Source organism: Xenopus tropicalis, chromosome 8, assembly GCF_000004195.4.
Source record: "Xenopus tropicalis strain Nigerian chromosome 8, UCB_Xtro_10.0, whole genome shotgun sequence".
In the NCBI taxonomy this organism is placed as follows: domain Eukaryota; kingdom Metazoa; phylum Chordata; class Amphibia; order Anura; family Pipidae; genus Xenopus; species Xenopus tropicalis.
The window spans coordinates 44,099,432-44,116,080 of NC_030684.2; the positions used below are offsets into that span (position 1 = coordinate 44,099,432).

The following is a 16,649-nucleotide window of genomic DNA, read 5'->3' on the forward strand; positions in this document are numbered from 1 at the left end:
CTCCCCGCCGAGACCTAACACTGCCACCTTTTCGGTTCTGGCTTAGGCCTGACATGCCCAACACACGATTTACATTCTTGCTGGTGGGATGGCATTTTGGGGAGATTAGTCGCCAGTGTAACGAAGATTTATCGTGGGGCAACTAATCTCCCCATGTGCCACTAATGAAAGCATTCACAGTGAAATTATCTTTTTGGGTGAATTAGACAGTGGTGCACTAATTTGCAAGTGATCCTTATTGTGTATTCTTAAGTGAGTTATCAATTATTTAATGTTTTCCTCTGTTTTTCCCCAGAAACATCTTTATTATGCTAGCAACAACAGACTCGAAAAGTAAGTATCAATATGTGATATAAAACCTAGAAACAGTTTAAGAAACTAGCCTCCCGTATAATCTGCAAAGTAGTGTATAAGAAAACATTTAAATAGGTACATTTTCACTTAATCAATCTTGTTTAAATTTCATGGAAGAGTTTGGGGCAATAATTAGTTATAGTCATAGTGTGTAGCTGAGTTACATGGGAGAGGATTGGCTAGTCCAGAGACATACCCAGCATACTACAAAGCCATCGCTGTATTAAAATGAACCTCACACAATTGATTTGTATTATAAAACTGCCATGTATGTAGTTGCATACTATACAAATGTAGGCATAAGAGTAAAAGCAGTTGGCATGACTGGCCCACAGCTCACCTGTCTTATTGTTTCCAGGTCCATTGGATTAACAATTACTTTATAATAGTCAGGAACAAACTTTTTGTTCACTGGGTGGTGGAATGGCCAAGACTGCAGAAATAAAAAGTAAAAATTAATTACATAAGCAAAGTATAACTAACTGTCCAACTGTCCAAATGTGCAGGATAAACTCTGTAAACGCAAAACTACGGGTATGCAAGAAAAAAAAAAAAAACACTTGTAGCAAACTGTAGTAAATGACTTCATCTGAAGGTCATACTGAGTAAACATTACACAAGTAGTCTTACAGATGAGTAAAAGACCTTTGTATCTTCATTTTTAATTTTTCTTTTGCATGTATCTTCAGAAAATGTCAAGAAGTGAATGGGGAGGTCACAAGTGCTGGGTTATAATACCTATGGGTTTCTGGCTTCTTTTCAACCCCCCACCAGCGAAAATTATCTAACATTTTGCCAGGACTCCCCTTAGATCATTATATGGTTACAGATACATGAAAACTGTGCTATAACAGCAAATAGATTCTATCCCCCAACTCTTACCCTAAGGGCTCTGGCACACGGGGAGATTAGTCGCCCGCGACAAATCTCCCTGTTCGCGGGCAACTAATCTCCCCGGTGGAATGGCATACGCGGCGGCGCAATTTCAGTGAAATAGCGGAAGTTGCCTTGAGAGGAAATCGCGCCGCCGCGTATGCCATCCCACCAGCGATTTACATTTTCGCCGGTGGGATGGAAATCCGGGGAGATTAGTCGCTCGCGAACAGGGAGATTTGTCACGGGCGACTAATCTCCTCGTGTGCCAGAGCCCTAAGAGACCACTTCTAGAAGGAGAAGTTAATGGGGGTATGGCCAAGGAACCCAAGGGGAGCAAAGCTGCATTACAGATAGCATGATCTGATAAAAAGGGTCAAAAGTGTTAGTAATCTCAGTACTTAATCACTGCTTCAGAACTCATCCAATTATGTTTTATTAGGTAGAGTAATCAGTGCAAAATGGCTAGAGAGGGTATTGATCCAAATGCTCATTCTCTCCATAACTGTAGAGGGAAGATAGCTCACTGTTGCACCGGCATAGAAAGAAATTGGTGTAAAAAGTAAGATACTAATTCTGCATGTATGCTGTATTGTTTATTTAACACGTGTCCAGGATACACAGTGCTGGCTGCATGATTTAATGCCTCCTCAAACACTGTGACTCAAACACATAAACAGCTGCTAGCACAATAAACCCTTTGTGACCTGATCCACACACTGCTCTTTGCAATATATGTATGTATGTATGTATGTATGTATATCTTTATTTATAAAGTGCTACTTATGTACACAGTGCTGTACAGTAGAATACATTCATACAAACAGGGGGTTATTAAGATAATAATAGATAAATACAAAGTATAACAACAAACAGACAGAAGGTTCATGGTAGGTTGCCAAAATTTGGGATGAATCGGAAGGACAAAAGAAAAGAAGACAAACAGACAAATATAGATTTCTATTTTGGAAAGTTCTGGGCACCAACAATTGGTGATAGTTTGAGGTAGAAAAATCTGAGTGAATAGGATAAGCTTAAAACTAGCGTAACTGGAATTGCTAGTCACACACAAAAAAGAGAAATGTTACAGAATAGGGCATTGTTGCAGTGACAGTGCAAATGATAAAAAGGAACTTACAGAGAACATAGGGAAAATATAAACCAAAACCATCTGTCCGCCAACCTTCAGATCCGCTCGCTTGGCGATGTCGCCAAGCGAGCGGATCTTCTCCCGATTTCCCCTACCTACGGGTGGGCGATATCGGGAGAATCCAGGCTAATTATAAAGACGGGTATAGGCAAAGTCGGTCTGGGGACTGCATCAACGAGCCGATGCGGTCCCCGATCCGACTAGATTTTTTAACCTGCCCGATAGAGATCTGGCCAATTTCAGGCCAGATATGGGTCGGGCAGGTCCATCGATAGTGCCCAAACATGGGTCGATTAGCTGCCGAATCGGTCTAAGGGATCGATATCGGCAGCTAGAATCGGCCCGTGTATGGGGACCTTAACATGTAATGATGCCATCACTAATAGGCGGCATAGGAAAAGGGGAAAAGATTCCCTGCTGAAATCACACACCAACAAGGGTGTAAAAGGCAAATTAAATTTTTTTAGAAGAGATAAATTAACCCTTTTTATTGATGAATTAATTATTCAGATGTAATCTTTATTAAAATCTCGGTGGTTAAAAAAATGTATAGCGATAGATTCACAATAATTTTAACTCACAAAGTGCCCAGTGTAAAATTTTGGCTATGCAGGCCCTGGGAATACCACAAAGAAAGGGAAGGTAGGAACCCAGGGGCTGCGGTCTCAATTGTTACCTTGCCTAGGCTAGTTTGAAAGAGCTATGTAACCTGACAAAACCGCAAACCTCTAGGACCTTGGAGGTAAAAACAGTTTTGAGAGAAAGTATAAACAGCAGCACAATATAGTCCCTATAGGACTTGCTGTTTTTAAAGCCAACAACACTGTGAACCACTGACCCGACACGGGTTTCGCCAACAGCTTTTAATAAAAAGGCCTTTTTGCCTTCTGATAAAGCCGTTGGCGAAATGCATGTCAGGGCAGTGGTTCACAGTTTGGGGTTTTGTCAGGTTACATAGCTCTTTCAAACCATCCTAGGCAAGGTAACAATTGAGACCGCAGCCCCTGGGTTCCTACCTTCCCTTTCTTTGTGGTATTCCCAGGGCCTACATAGCCAAAATTTTACACTGGGCACTTAGTTAAAATTATTGTGAATCTATCCAAGATTTTAATAGAGATTAATTTTTTTCTAACTGGGAAATATTTTGATTGTGGAAGTAAGAGAAGTGGTTGCCCAGGTATCAATTATTGAACTGAGGAAACTACAGGGGTAAGTGATTCCATCTGAATAATTAATTCACCAACAAAAATGGTTATCTTTTCTCTTCTAAAAAAACACTTAGAGAAGGCTGTGGCTTTGATTCAGAATCAGTATGTTCTATAAATACTGTAAGGAGTTTCCAAATGTGATCAGAATTTCCCAGAAATTTATCTGCCCAGGTAAATTAATAAAGTAAGGTCTAAATGCCAAGCTACATGGGTATCTTGGGAAACCTATAGTGGGCAGAAATTACCCTTAAGAGGTGAGGGCACATTGGGCACTTTTACTTTTTTGGGCTGATCTCCACTCCATCTAGCTACACTCATGCCGTGCTGTGCCTGTCAGTGCAGCTAGACATAGAAGCATATAGAAGCAGATCCACTTCTCTCTGCCTGTTGTTTGTAGGCAGCAGACCGTACACCAGTGTGCCCTCACCCTAAGAGCAGGAACTCAGCCAATCACTTGCATTCCAAATGTGCTTCTCAGTTACTGTGTCTACCACTAAGATGAATCTGGATTTCTGGGTTGCCTGGTCTGTAGCTTAACATATGGTGAACACTTTAAAGAGCAGAAACTGGGTTAATACATATTCAAGCATGCCTTACATTCTACCATGTATTATGTGGCTCATGGTTCAGTGTGGGTAAAGGCTCCCTGAAACAACATCAACTGCTCAGTTCTACAGGGAGACACATAACAAGCATACCCTAGTAAAGGTCTGATACAATTGACGTTTTCATGGTCAACCAACATCATATAGGTCATCAAGGCCACTGCTTTGAACACTGCTGACCCACAGATAATACATTAGGTGCCTTGCCCAGTTATATTTTGTATAGTTAAAAAGGTAATAAAAACAACTCACATCCGGCACAGCCATCATCTTTTGTGTAACTATGTTGTCCAGAATAAAGGAGAAGGCAACCTGGTCATCATCATCCAGCAAAGGGTTAATAGCTTTCTCCAGACGAGCCAACTTGTCCTCTTTCTAAAAAGAGAGATTGGCAGTTTTGTCGTTATTAGTTAAAACCCTATGTTTTTACCAGCTAGTTCATGCTGGCCCCACCCCTCTCTTGTACTGACCCTTGCCCTAACACAAACATTTAAAAGGGCTTCATACACATTAATATATATTGTACCATTACCTTCTGCTTATTTGCATATTGTGCACAGACATGTAAAGGATTATATATTTTTTTTATAAGGATTTTCATTTTTTTTTTTTGCTAGTGACCCTTTAATTCAGTCAAGTCATTCACTGTCCCTAAGTGTTCTGGTGACCTGTTTTCTCAACACTAACCTTTCTTATATGACTCTGTATCTGTCTAGTAAATAAGCTGTGCCGGCAGGTTCAGCGCTATTACAATTATAGTTTATAGGAGGGTATTTTTCTGCAATTTTCTACCTGCCAGCAAGCAAGGGTTGCTGCAAGCAACATAAACGCCATTGCTCTAAATGTATTAGCCTTTCTAGCTTTACAGTGAGCCACTGTTTGTGCCGTTCGCTCATATTTTTGCTTACCTCCCTCAGTTTCTCCTCGCACAGTTCCAGCATTGCCTGACATATTTGGGTCAATGAATGCTTGGGCCCTAGAGGGCATAGAAATGTTTTTATTTTAGAAACAGAACATGATGACATAGCTCATTTTACAGTTAAGAACTGTTATGGTGTGCATTTTACCTAAATAACAAGATGTTCTGTGATGCTCTATTCTTACCATTGTACAGAATGCTATTCTTTACTATTAGTTCCACTGCTTCTCGGAACTCTTCTCGGGATGGGTACATTCTCTTGCGCACATTCTCCCTTAATGTCTGGAGATCCATGGGATTGATCACAATCTTGTAATAGTCTTTCACAACTTTTGCATTAACAGGACTATGAAATGGATAGGTCTATAGAAAGAAAGACAGAAAAAAGCGGAGGGATTATTAACAAATAATACTGTGAGAAAACTGCCCCAATGAGTGCAGAGTTGCCCTCTCCCAGTAATGCAATGTGACTTACGTTGGGCATGTCTCTCATATCATTAATAATAGACTCCAAGACAGAAGAAAGGGTAACCATAGGATCTGTTCTTCGGCGGTGGATAGACTTGTGGGGACGCTGAAAGAAATAAATATATAACTATTAAACTAACAGCATTTCAATAAGCATCTAGTGTTAAGCAGCTTGTTAGACGTCACGTTTCCTAAGAAGCTTTTTCTGCCATTATTTTGCTGGATGGATGGAATTAAAAAGGCAAAAGTGATTTTGTACACAGCATATTCCTCTCTGCACAATCTTCATATATACCTGTACAACAGCCCTAGATGGCACATTCAGTAGTGTTATCTATTTCCCCAAATGTTGTTTCAGAACACATTAATGATGCATAACAGCATTAGGCTAACATCAGACCAAGCACTTTCACAGCCACCAATACCGCCTAATGCTGCCACATACCTCTTAGAAATGATGAGACTGTAATTCTCCTGTTATACTCACATGTGCACTGGATATTTACAGAGAAACATCGGCCTAAATTTTTCTTGGTGGAAACACCCCAATTAGGGCCACAATGCTAAACTGAGCATTTAGCAGAAATAAAGGCTACATTTTGCTCTGCCTTCCCCTTTGCCCTGCTGGTTCTGAAAACCAAAAGTATGAGAGCTGCTATTGTTTGGCCTTGCAACAGACAGAAGCATTGCTGAGAAACAGACAGCAGTAATTTTCATACTTTTGGGTAGTGGAGCTGGAGCCAAAAATTCCTCCTAAGCAGCACAGCTGGCACCTGCCAGAACATCATTACAAATGGCTGCCAGGGCACAGGGGGAATGAATGGCTGCCAGGGCACAGGGGGAAGCAGGACAAACATTAGCTGTAAAATTTAGTAGCAAAAAAAAAAAAAACTGATCATATTGTATGGGACACCAAAAAATCCATTTACATTTTTAACAATAGATCTCCTTTACAATTAACTGACTATAGCACACTGCAACAATATATGTGTTTGCTTTTGCCCCACTCATGGAAAATGATTTTTTTATTAGCAAGGCCCAAACAAAAAGTATCAGACAATGTGGACAAATCAAATGACTTACATTAAGGTAATCGCAGTGCACAGTGCTCCCAACTCTGCGCTTCTTCTTTTGAGGCAACTGTTGTTTGGGGAATTTCAGAACCAGCGATTTCCTACGCACTTCATCAGCACTGCAAAGGGAAACATGAAAGATAACAAATGAGAAACAGCAATGCAACACTTGGTAGATAATAAGTAACTATCAGTGTATTTCAGGTTTTAGGATAAAATGAAAAAACAGCAGCACTCCGGAAATGTTGTAGAAAAAAGTGACTTTACTCAAGTGCACACAGCAACGTTTCGGGCTTAAACCAGCCCTTTATCAAGCCTCTGTGTATTTCAGGTTTTAGGTATCCATGATTTGAAAACCCGTTATCTAGAATTATCAGCCGAATCCATGCCTCTGGCTGAACCGAATCCTTAAAATCACTTGACTTTTTGTTATATAAACACAGGAGCTGAACATTTTTCACTGTGCTTAAAGTGTAAATGCAAATTCTGATTCGGTTTGTTATTCAGCCAAATTTTTCCCAAAGGATTTGGGGATGGGCTGGATCCTAAATTAGTGGATTTGGTGCATCCCTACTAGAAAGCACACCAAATTACAGGAAGGTCATCTCCCACAGACTCCATTTTAAGCAATAATTTTAAGGGTAATGTCCCACAGAGAGTTTAGTCGCCTGCAACAGATCTTTGCTACCATGGGTGACTAATCTTTTCCACCAATGAAAAGGCCTATGCCTGCAGGAGGAAACTTCCAGTCTCTCATTCAAACCACTCCCTGGCTGCTAAGGTAATTTGGACCCTAGCAACCAAGTAGCTGCTATCATTCTCAACTGGAAAGCTGCTGAACAAACAGTTACACAACTTAAAAAAGACACAAATAATAAAAATGAACACAACTGCAGATTGTCTCAGAATATTAATCTCTACATCATACTAAAAGTTAACTCAAAAGTGAACAAACAAACTCAAACAAAATGAAGCCACAAAAAACTGAAAATATAAACTGCTTTCCGCAGGAATTCCCCTTACCTTTCAATAAGCTGCTTCCCTAGCACAATTTTAGTGCCCTCCACTTTTATTAGTTCCTCGTTGTCATTATGTATTACAGTTTTCTCCAGCTCCTCCTCCTGTTCCTCTGTCATAGCCACAGGATTGGATGGGGGAGCATTGGTTTGGTAATACAGTGGGCAAAACTTGTTTGTTCTCATGTGGCCAATAGCTCCGCAGGCTCCACATTTAAGCTGCATTGGGAGTAGAACAATAATGTTTGCTCATACACAGATGCCCAAGAACAGGGGTAGCAGAGATTTTCATAGCAGCCTTGCTGCCAGCAAATTAACAGTACCTTGAGATCAGGACGCTCCTTCATTTTCTTGGGTTTTTTCTCAGGCGGCCCCCGCAGTTTCTCCTTTTCCTGATTCCGCTTCAGCCTACGGAGCTGCTCCTGTATCCTTCTCCTCTCTTTTCTCATCTCTTCACGATGTTGCTCATCAAAAAGTGCAAATTTCCGTCTTTAAAACGTAATAGTAATAATATTAGTCAGGAAGTATTTAACCTTAAAAGCAGCTGACTTCCTTTTACTACATTTAACAGACCCATCACTCCAGTTATAGAGACTTACATAAACTCGTCATCTTTGGTGGTGCGAATACGGCTATAGGCATCGATAACAGATGGCTTGCGCACGGTTTCACAGCGCACATATTCTTTCCCGTCTTCATCTCTAAAGGTGCGATAAATCTTCAGGCGACGGCCACTTGCTGCCGAATTCAAACTTGTCACAGAAGCAGTGTCATCATCCTTGTGAGATCCACCTGATGCGGCTGAACTTGCACCTTTCAGGGGTGGCATTAGAATAGTTGAGTTAGCTCCCGAAAAGAAATGTGTATTAACATAACAAGGCAGTTCACTCATGCTTTAAAGGTGGGTCTCTCAGTCTTTATAAGACAGCATACTGTCATAGATCATAACTGAAACCCACTGTTTACAAAACTTAAGCCATAAAAGACAGTGCTATGTACCTTCTTCTATGTCAGTGATCCCCAACCAGTGGCTCGGGAGCAACATGTTGCTCACTAACCCCTTGGATATTGCTCCCAGTGGCCTCAAAGAAGGTGCTTATTTTTGAATTTTTGTTTTATTGGTAAGTTTTGGAGGCATAAAGACCATGTGTACTGCCCAACAGAGCCTACTGTAGGCTACCAGTCCACATAGGGGATACAAATAACCAATCACAGCCCTTATTTGGTACCCCCGGGTACATTTTCCATTCTTGTGTTGCTCCCCAACTCTTTTTACGTTTGATTGTTGCTCAGGGGTTCAAAAGGTTGGGGATCCCTGTTCTATGTGATGGGCACATCATCTGACACGCCAAATGTGCATGGACCACATCATACTAAAATGACATACAAAGCTGTTGAGCTCTCAGTTATTCAAGGGGCCACTCCTAAGCAGCATTACTCATGACACAGGAATCAAGCTCAGGTCAAGTGCGTTTGCAGCACTGTTAGGTGATTGCCATAGAAAGCAATAGGGGGTGATTTAGAAGCACCTCATGACATTATGCTGTGAAACACCTTAGATAAAAAAAGAACTATGTGGCGCTGCACTTAGAAACCTTAAAGGGGTAGTTTACAAGAATGTAAATCGCCGTTGGGATGGCACACGTGTTGCTATGGTTTTTCCAAAGTTTCCTTGTGATGCGTATACCATCCCACCAGCGATTTACATTCTTGCCGGTGGAATGGCATGTCAGGGTGATTAGTCGCCTGCAATAGTGAAGATTTATCCCGGGCCACTATTCTACCTGTGTCCCACTGCCCTTATATAACATAAAGCACAATAATAAAAAGCAGATAATCACACTTTTCCACATGAGATAAACGAAAATTGGAATTAATGGCAAATGAAATCTCCCTTTCCAACTGCAGCTTTGTTATCTTTATAGGTTTTGTACAAAAATTGGTGTGTATATGGTGGTAAACGAGGCGACCGTTATCAGTAAAAGCCCTGGGTATCTGTTGTCTTGTCGATCAGGCAGGACTGAAAATTTTGATAGGGCGCATTTGAAGGTGCCCAAACACCATAACACTAATGCTGAATCATCAGATAGGGGTAAAAAATGCCCCTCACAGTTGCCAGGTCTGCTTCCCATGTAGTTTCCCCACTGCTGGCTATAAAGAGATTCTCACTTTGGCAAATGGCTGAATGAACACTGTGCAGTACACAAAGCAAAAAATATATCTTTAGTGTGTTGGTATACAGTGTTAATTTTGTGTTGAGCTATACATTTGCATCACTCATTATGCCCTTAGACCTTAATTGTGCCCTAAATATTTATAAAAACTGGTCCTATATAATTAACGACAACTGGACAGTATAATGTCAATATAAATGTGTTTGAGTAGGCTGCAGTCTGTCCAACAAACTTGCAAGAAAAATCCATATTGATTAAGACATCTCACAGATTTACCTCTAAGATGGATGCACACCTCTGATTCTGAAACTGATTATTTTTAACCAACCTGTATTATCATCAGCCTGCAAACAAGATTTTTAGCGGATTGTACTCTGGTGACCAATAATGTCTACAATGTTATTGGCCAATCCTGAATCCAGTATGGAGTGGCAGTTCCACAGAAATCACGTTAGTTGAGAGCATGTATAGAAGGTCAGCAGCCAAGAACATATAGCATAAAGCACAGTTCCTTTCAAATCCCCATAGCATTTTAGGCTGGATCACAAAGTTATCCAGAAACTGAAGATAAGGGATCCACCTACTGGCTAGTGAAGGCCAGTGCATTTCTCAGATACACCACCTGTGAACACCTTGTGCTGATAATTTTGTCTTTCTAAAAAATACTCTAACCCTTGATAATACTTTCTTATCCTACTGAAACATGTCAACTGAGAAACACTGAGTGGCCTTAAAAAGAAAATAACAACAGTAGACCAGGGCTGCATTTAGGTGCGGATCTAGACACCAGACCTCAGCCTACCCCTTTCTCACTGCAATTGGAGCATTCTCAAAGGGTTCATCTGTCCTGCAAGGTTAATGTATTTAGCATATACTGTATATACTCGAGTATAAGCCAATCCGAATATAAGCCGAGGTACCTAATTTTACCTAAGAAAACTGGAAAAACCTATTGACTCGAGTATAAGCCTAGGATGGGAAATGCAGCAGCTTCTAAGTTTCAATAATCAAAATTAATTCCAATAAAATTAGGATCTATCAATCTTACTGAACAAACACATGCAGGGAATGAGTATGCAAGAAGCCAGGCTCCCCCCTACTCAGTGTGAGTTTTACTTTAAAGAGTTCCCCCTCCCTCTCTCCCTCCCTCTGTCACTCACCGTTCCGTTGTCTGCCTGCATCAAAGAGCTCTGCCACACATAAAGATAAATAGCAGGCCAGTTTGAGCTTTTCCGTGCATGCCTGCTCTCCCTCCCCCTATTACACACACAGACACCAGAGCTGAAGCAGGGAGCGTGCAACGTCACGCCGGGGGGCGGGGCAAGGAACCAGGAAGGATCGTCACGCAGAAGAGAGCACAGGGAATCAGGTAACAGAGGGTGTTAGTTGGAGGGACTCGAGTATAAGCCAAGGGTTAATTTTTTGGCACATTTTGGGTGCTGGAAACTCGGCTTATACTCGAGTATATACGGTAGTTACCCCCTGCTGAAGCTGCCACCATAGACACATGCTCATGGGGCCTACATGGCAGATACTGTCCTGCAGCAAACGACTATACACAGATAAATTACTTACCTAGTCCCTTTCTTTCTTTCTTGTCCTTTCTGCTTCTCTCCTTATCATTCCCGCTATCTTCACCCATTAGCATTCGCTGTAACTCCTTTCTCTCTTGCTCTTCTCTTTCTCGAGAGAGTTGAGAGCTAGTTTTCTTGTTTTGCAGCATGTTCTCAATGTTTTTCCCCATTTCTTCAAAATCACTATCTTCAGCAGAGCTACTGTCTGTGTCAGTAGACAGAACTTCAGCAGATTCTAACACCCTAGAAAACAAAACCACAACTGCTGCTTACCTTTAAATGATTAAAGGTCCATTTCTCACTAACTCCTGGGTACAAATGTGCCCAGTGTTGTTAAATGAGACCTCATTTTTTTGTCTTTAGGCTGTTTTTTTGTTAACTCTAATCTCTTACCATTATATATATTTGATTTGCATTTTGACTTTGTATAATTCTGTGGATGATGCAAACATCACATTATGTTTTCGTGTGGTTCGAAACCCCAGGAGGCTGGAGATATTGTGCTCCAGTCTATCGGGTCTTAATTTTCACTCCCAATTCAAGGTGCCCATACACTGAAATATCCACTCGTTTGGCAACATTGCCAAAATGAGCAAATCTTTCCCCAATACGCCCATCTTGAGGCCCAAACAATCGGATCACATTGACAGGATACAGGCTGTCAGGACGAGGAGACCGCATTACCGCTGATGTGCTCCTTGCCCCGACAAGATTTTTAAACCTGCCTGATCTACATCTGGCTAACTTTAGGCCACCTTAGGTTGAGTGTGATGGTTGGAGTAGGGGAAGATGGGGACTCCATAAACAGGTAGGAATAGAGAAGTTTCAAAACAGAACAGCATACCGTAAAATAATACTGATACATACACCCAGTTTTAATTTCAAACTAAAGATCATCAGAATACTATTCAAAATCCATTACAAAAAGATCAGTTGCAAAATGTTCCTAAAAGTTAACTTTCTCTTCAAACGTAGGCCATATATTGCTAATCTCCACTACGTTTTATATGCCCAAAGAAGTAAGCATTCGAGATGGGAAATCTATTGCATTCTTTCTGTTTTAATAACCTACTTGTTCTGAAGGTCAAAAATTCTTTGGCATTCCTCCTTATATCTTTCCTGATGTTCTGCTACTGAGAAACGGGAACCTCTGGCAAATTTACTCATTGGCCCCTCGCCTGAACGGGCCTGTTCTGTCGACATTGTGCGTACAACATCAATCACTTCCCAACGGGATAGTTTTTTTATCTGGAGGACAAAGAGAAATTAGCAGGTTCAGTATATGTGGAGTTTTCATGTTCTTTCTATATTTATGTGGGTTTCTCTTGGGGGCTCCATCTTCCTCTCATGCCATACTGGCAAGCTAGATTTTTAAATGAAATTAGACAAAAGTATGGAGCAGTACAAACATTTAAACATTCTCTGTAAAACTCTCCATAATATGCTGCCACTGTGCAGCTAAATTTGAAATAGTGAATTTGAAACCAACCCACAAGAGAACCTAAAGTAGCAACCTTCTCTGCATATTCATCTGTGCAGATTAGCAGAACAAATACATTAATACATTCATTACGTGAAAATAGTCAAGCAGGCCATGGATTCTTTTTAAAGACTCATTTATAGGGTAATTTACCTTTAGTACAATGTAGGCAGTGATATTCTTTGCACTTGGTTTTTGAATAATTTAGCTTTTTGTTCAGCAGCTCTCCAGTTTGGAATTTCAGGAGCTATCTGGTTGCTAGGGTCCAGCTTACCTGGAAGTGCCTTAAAAGTGGAATATGTATAGTAGGGGACTGAGTAGAAAGATAAGTAATAACAAGTAGCAATAACTATAAAACTGCAACCTTAAAGAGCAATGGTTTTGGCTGCCAGATTTAGTGTCCTCATTTGAAAGGAGGTAGAAGAGTAAGGCAAATACATAAAAAATATAAAAAAAAGAAAATCATTTGAAAAGTTTCTAAGAAAAGGTCATTCAATAACATACTAAAGCTTAACCTAAAGGTGAACTACTTATTGTAAATCTGAATGGAGATTTTCTGGCTCTTAATTTTTATCAACCAATTACCAGTGATGTTGTGCCCCTTACCTCTTCCTCTGGCACACCAAATTTGCGCAGAAGCTGTTTAGCATTTTTCAGTGAGAGTCTGCGCAGATCTGCATCTGTTCCTGTCACAGTTTTTTTGACTGGTTGAGGTTCCTTGTCATCTTGCTGTGAAACAAACAAAATAAAAAAGGACAAATGAGTTTTATAAAAAGTCAGCCATCCGATGATCATATTTCTGAATGGGTCATCATAACAAAGAAAGAATAGCAACATGGGAAGATGAATCAGTTATAGGTAACCATTATATGCACCTTTTGCTGAGTGGGCTTGTTGGGAATCTTGACATAGGAAAAGCCTTCTCCACACCCAGTTGGATCTGCCACTCCGGTAACTTCTAACAGACACTTTCCTTTCATGGCTGCAATAAATGCCCTTGTTGTGTTCCAGGGAGCTGTACGCACCTGGAGAAAAAAACAAAAAATACTAAATAACTATCACCTAAATGCCAGTACAATATACAACCATATTTCCCTCTTCTCACCTCATCGTCTATCTTCATTTGAAAATCTTCCTCATTCTCTTCTTCAGGCGCAAAAAAGGATTTTTCTCCATAGCCAGCATCCTAAAAGTAATTAGAACCATTAAATTCACTATAGACCTTCACTAGACCTAAAGACCTTTAGTAATGTGAGTTCAAATGACAAGCCTTGCCTTCAGACGTTGTTCAGCAGCAATCATACTGTAATAAGCACAACACTGCTCAGGAGAAACCATGGCACGAATCTCTTCCTCAGTTGGTAAACGAAAGTCTGGCTTTAACACCCACCAATTAGAGTCCATTCCTAAATCACAAAGAAATGCTGAATAAGTCAAGCAGTGGCTTAACCTATGATGCCTTGCAGAGCTGGGGTCTTGAAATCAATTCTGGCCTGGGTACTATCTGCAATTAGTTTGTATGTTTACCCTGTGTTTGCATGGGATTCCTCTGGGTACTCCCACACTCCAAAAGCATACAAGCAGCTTAATTGCCTCCTGATGAAACTCACCCTACTGTGTGTGATAGGGACCTTATATTGTAAGCCTTACTGAAGCAGGAACAGATACAAATGATAAAAATTCTCTGTAAAGTGCTGTATAAGTGTACCAGTGTTACCTGTACGTTTAAAATCAGCACAGAGTTTAAGCCTTTTTCTGATGCTGCTCTCAGAGTGGGATGGAAAAGCTTTTTTTATGTCCTCCATACGAATCCTACGGGGTCTGTCCTTGCTCTTCCAAAACAGGCGGTATATAAACACCTATAAAGAAACAAATATTAAATTAAAACAAAGTAACTATATTTTTAAATCCAAGTTTAACAACTGCATGCCACATTTGTTTACCTGAAGAAAATCACGGATATGGGTGTTTGCACGTTTGGAGTTAGGTCCAGGAACTTCAAAAAGGGGACACTGCTGCCCAACCACAAAAATATCCACTATGTCGCGAATATAATATCCCTGCCGCGTGCGGATGATCAGAAAGTCTGTCTCAGTCATCTTGTGCAAGTAGATTGGAGCCCTAAACAGATTATTTTCAAAGGCCTATGGAAAATGAAAAAGTAGTGTGAAGAACAAGTCTAGAACAGAACACCGTAGCTTGCCAACCAATAGCCACCTACCTGCAACAGCTGTCCAGGGTGAAGGGAACCCAGGAACGGTGATGTGTGGCAGTATACTGTTTCACCAAATTTACAGTCAGGTGCTCCTGGGTCTTTCCCTGGTTTCTGGGGAACCATAAACCACATTTTAAGTACCATAGAAAAAAACAGCTTAATTTAGAATACCATAAGAAAACATAAAGGTTGGCTCACCCTTTTGTAATAGTTCTTTATCTTTGATGCCATGCCAACTTGCATCATAAGAGGGGGATTCTCTTCACTATACTCTGCAAGAATGAGGTCTCCATCTTTGCCAGTAAGATCCTGTGATGTGCGCATAAAGAACATCTCTCCACCTCCAGATGCCTGCCGCTCTTGTTCCCTCATCTAAGGCCATAGAAAAGTAAAAGACTTTTAATGGTTGGTTATTATTTTACTCAGCATTCTTTAACCACCAATATTAAACTGCATCTCTACACATTCAGTACTAAGAATGCCAGCGTGTTACAGAAGTTTTCCAAACAGCTTTGTACTGTGCATGCACCAAGCCTGAACTCGTACAGGGGATATCCGGAAACCTAGGGAAAGATGGCAGTGGCCCACTCTGCAGAAAACTACTCCAGGCCAGTGTGGTTTTTAATCAAGAGCAGTGCTAGCCTGGGGCAAGAGGTATAGAGTATAGAGTCCCTAATCCCATCTACTGAGGCTTTTCTGTTTCCTTAATTATGATATTTCCCTTTCTCCTTTATTCCTCAGTTTGTATCTTGCTTCTTCTATTCACTTAATGGCATTTTTCAGGAACAAAAATGCAGAGCATTCTCCTCATTTACCGGGAGTTCTATTTCAGTTGACCCAGTTGTTTATTTTTTTTTTTTGATTCAGCCATTCATCCATATTTCAAATAATATCGAGAGCAGTTTGGGAATCACTTATTTAGATATAAACAAACTGGGAGGAGGATTACATTCACAGATAAAATACCTTTGCTTTTTTCTTGATATGTTTCAGCAGAGACTGAGATGGGTGAGGCCCTGGTTGTGACAGAGCACCAAAAGAGTATTTTTTCAAAGGAGGACGGTGGAACAGTCTGAGTTTCATCGGGCCCATATGGGTTGGAAAGAATGGCTGTCTGAGCTCCACAGCCGGAATAGAGTGCTGCCAGGAACAGGGAAGCAAAACAGTTATTTAGCACATTTAATAATGGTAACAGCAAATTATAATAAAGATATAGGGTCTCTAAAAAAAGTGCATCATTGTAACCTGAATTATGTTTCCTCCAAATGTTCCACGCAAACCTTGTTGCTTAGGATAGTAAAACTCATCATTCGATAGATTCCAGGGATCTTTCACCTCCGGCTGGGACATATTCTGTACAATAGAACAAGCAGGTGATTTTACCACAAAATCGAACCAATATCTTGTTATTACATTCGCCAATATTATATTATAATATATATATATATATATATATATATATATATATATATATATATATATATATATATATATATGTAAAAATTCCTGTGAGTGCCGTCATTTTCCTGACATATATATA

At 40.4% G+C, this 16,649-nt stretch overlaps 1 protein-coding gene across 2 annotated transcripts in view; it reads right to left on the reverse strand.

Moving 5' to 3' along the window:
• The window catches only part of taf1 (TATA-box binding protein associated factor 1), a 42,591-nt gene that overhangs the window by 8,417 nt on the left and 17,525 nt on the right, over positions 1 to 16,649 (reverse strand). For both annotated transcript variants that reach the window (XM_012969171.3, XM_012969170.3), the window contains exons 12-32: positions 16,355 to 16,462; positions 16,076 to 16,249; positions 15,308 to 15,481; positions 15,116 to 15,220; positions 14,838 to 15,038; positions 14,612 to 14,753; positions 14,170 to 14,300; positions 14,000 to 14,080; positions 13,770 to 13,919; positions 13,501 to 13,623; positions 12,487 to 12,662; positions 11,416 to 11,657; positions 8,266 to 8,479; positions 7,990 to 8,155; positions 7,674 to 7,885; positions 6,661 to 6,769; positions 5,585 to 5,683; positions 5,295 to 5,472; positions 5,099 to 5,166; positions 4,443 to 4,565; positions 695 to 787 (exon numbers count right to left, since the gene is read on the reverse strand). In XM_012969171.3, the coding sequence (XP_012824625.1) occupies positions 695 to 787; positions 4,443 to 4,565; positions 5,099 to 5,166; positions 5,295 to 5,472; positions 5,585 to 5,683; positions 6,661 to 6,769; positions 7,674 to 7,885; positions 7,990 to 8,155; positions 8,266 to 8,479; positions 11,416 to 11,657; positions 12,487 to 12,662; positions 13,501 to 13,623; positions 13,770 to 13,919; positions 14,000 to 14,080; positions 14,170 to 14,300; positions 14,612 to 14,753; positions 14,838 to 15,038; positions 15,116 to 15,220; positions 15,308 to 15,481; positions 16,076 to 16,249; positions 16,355 to 16,462 (3,069 nt within the window). The remainder of the gene's footprint in view (positions 1 to 694; positions 788 to 4,442; positions 4,566 to 5,098; positions 5,167 to 5,294; positions 5,473 to 5,584; positions 5,684 to 6,660; positions 6,770 to 7,673; positions 7,886 to 7,989; positions 8,156 to 8,265; positions 8,480 to 11,415; positions 11,658 to 12,486; positions 12,663 to 13,500; positions 13,624 to 13,769; positions 13,920 to 13,999; positions 14,081 to 14,169; positions 14,301 to 14,611; positions 14,754 to 14,837; positions 15,039 to 15,115; positions 15,221 to 15,307; positions 15,482 to 16,075; positions 16,250 to 16,354; positions 16,463 to 16,649) is intronic.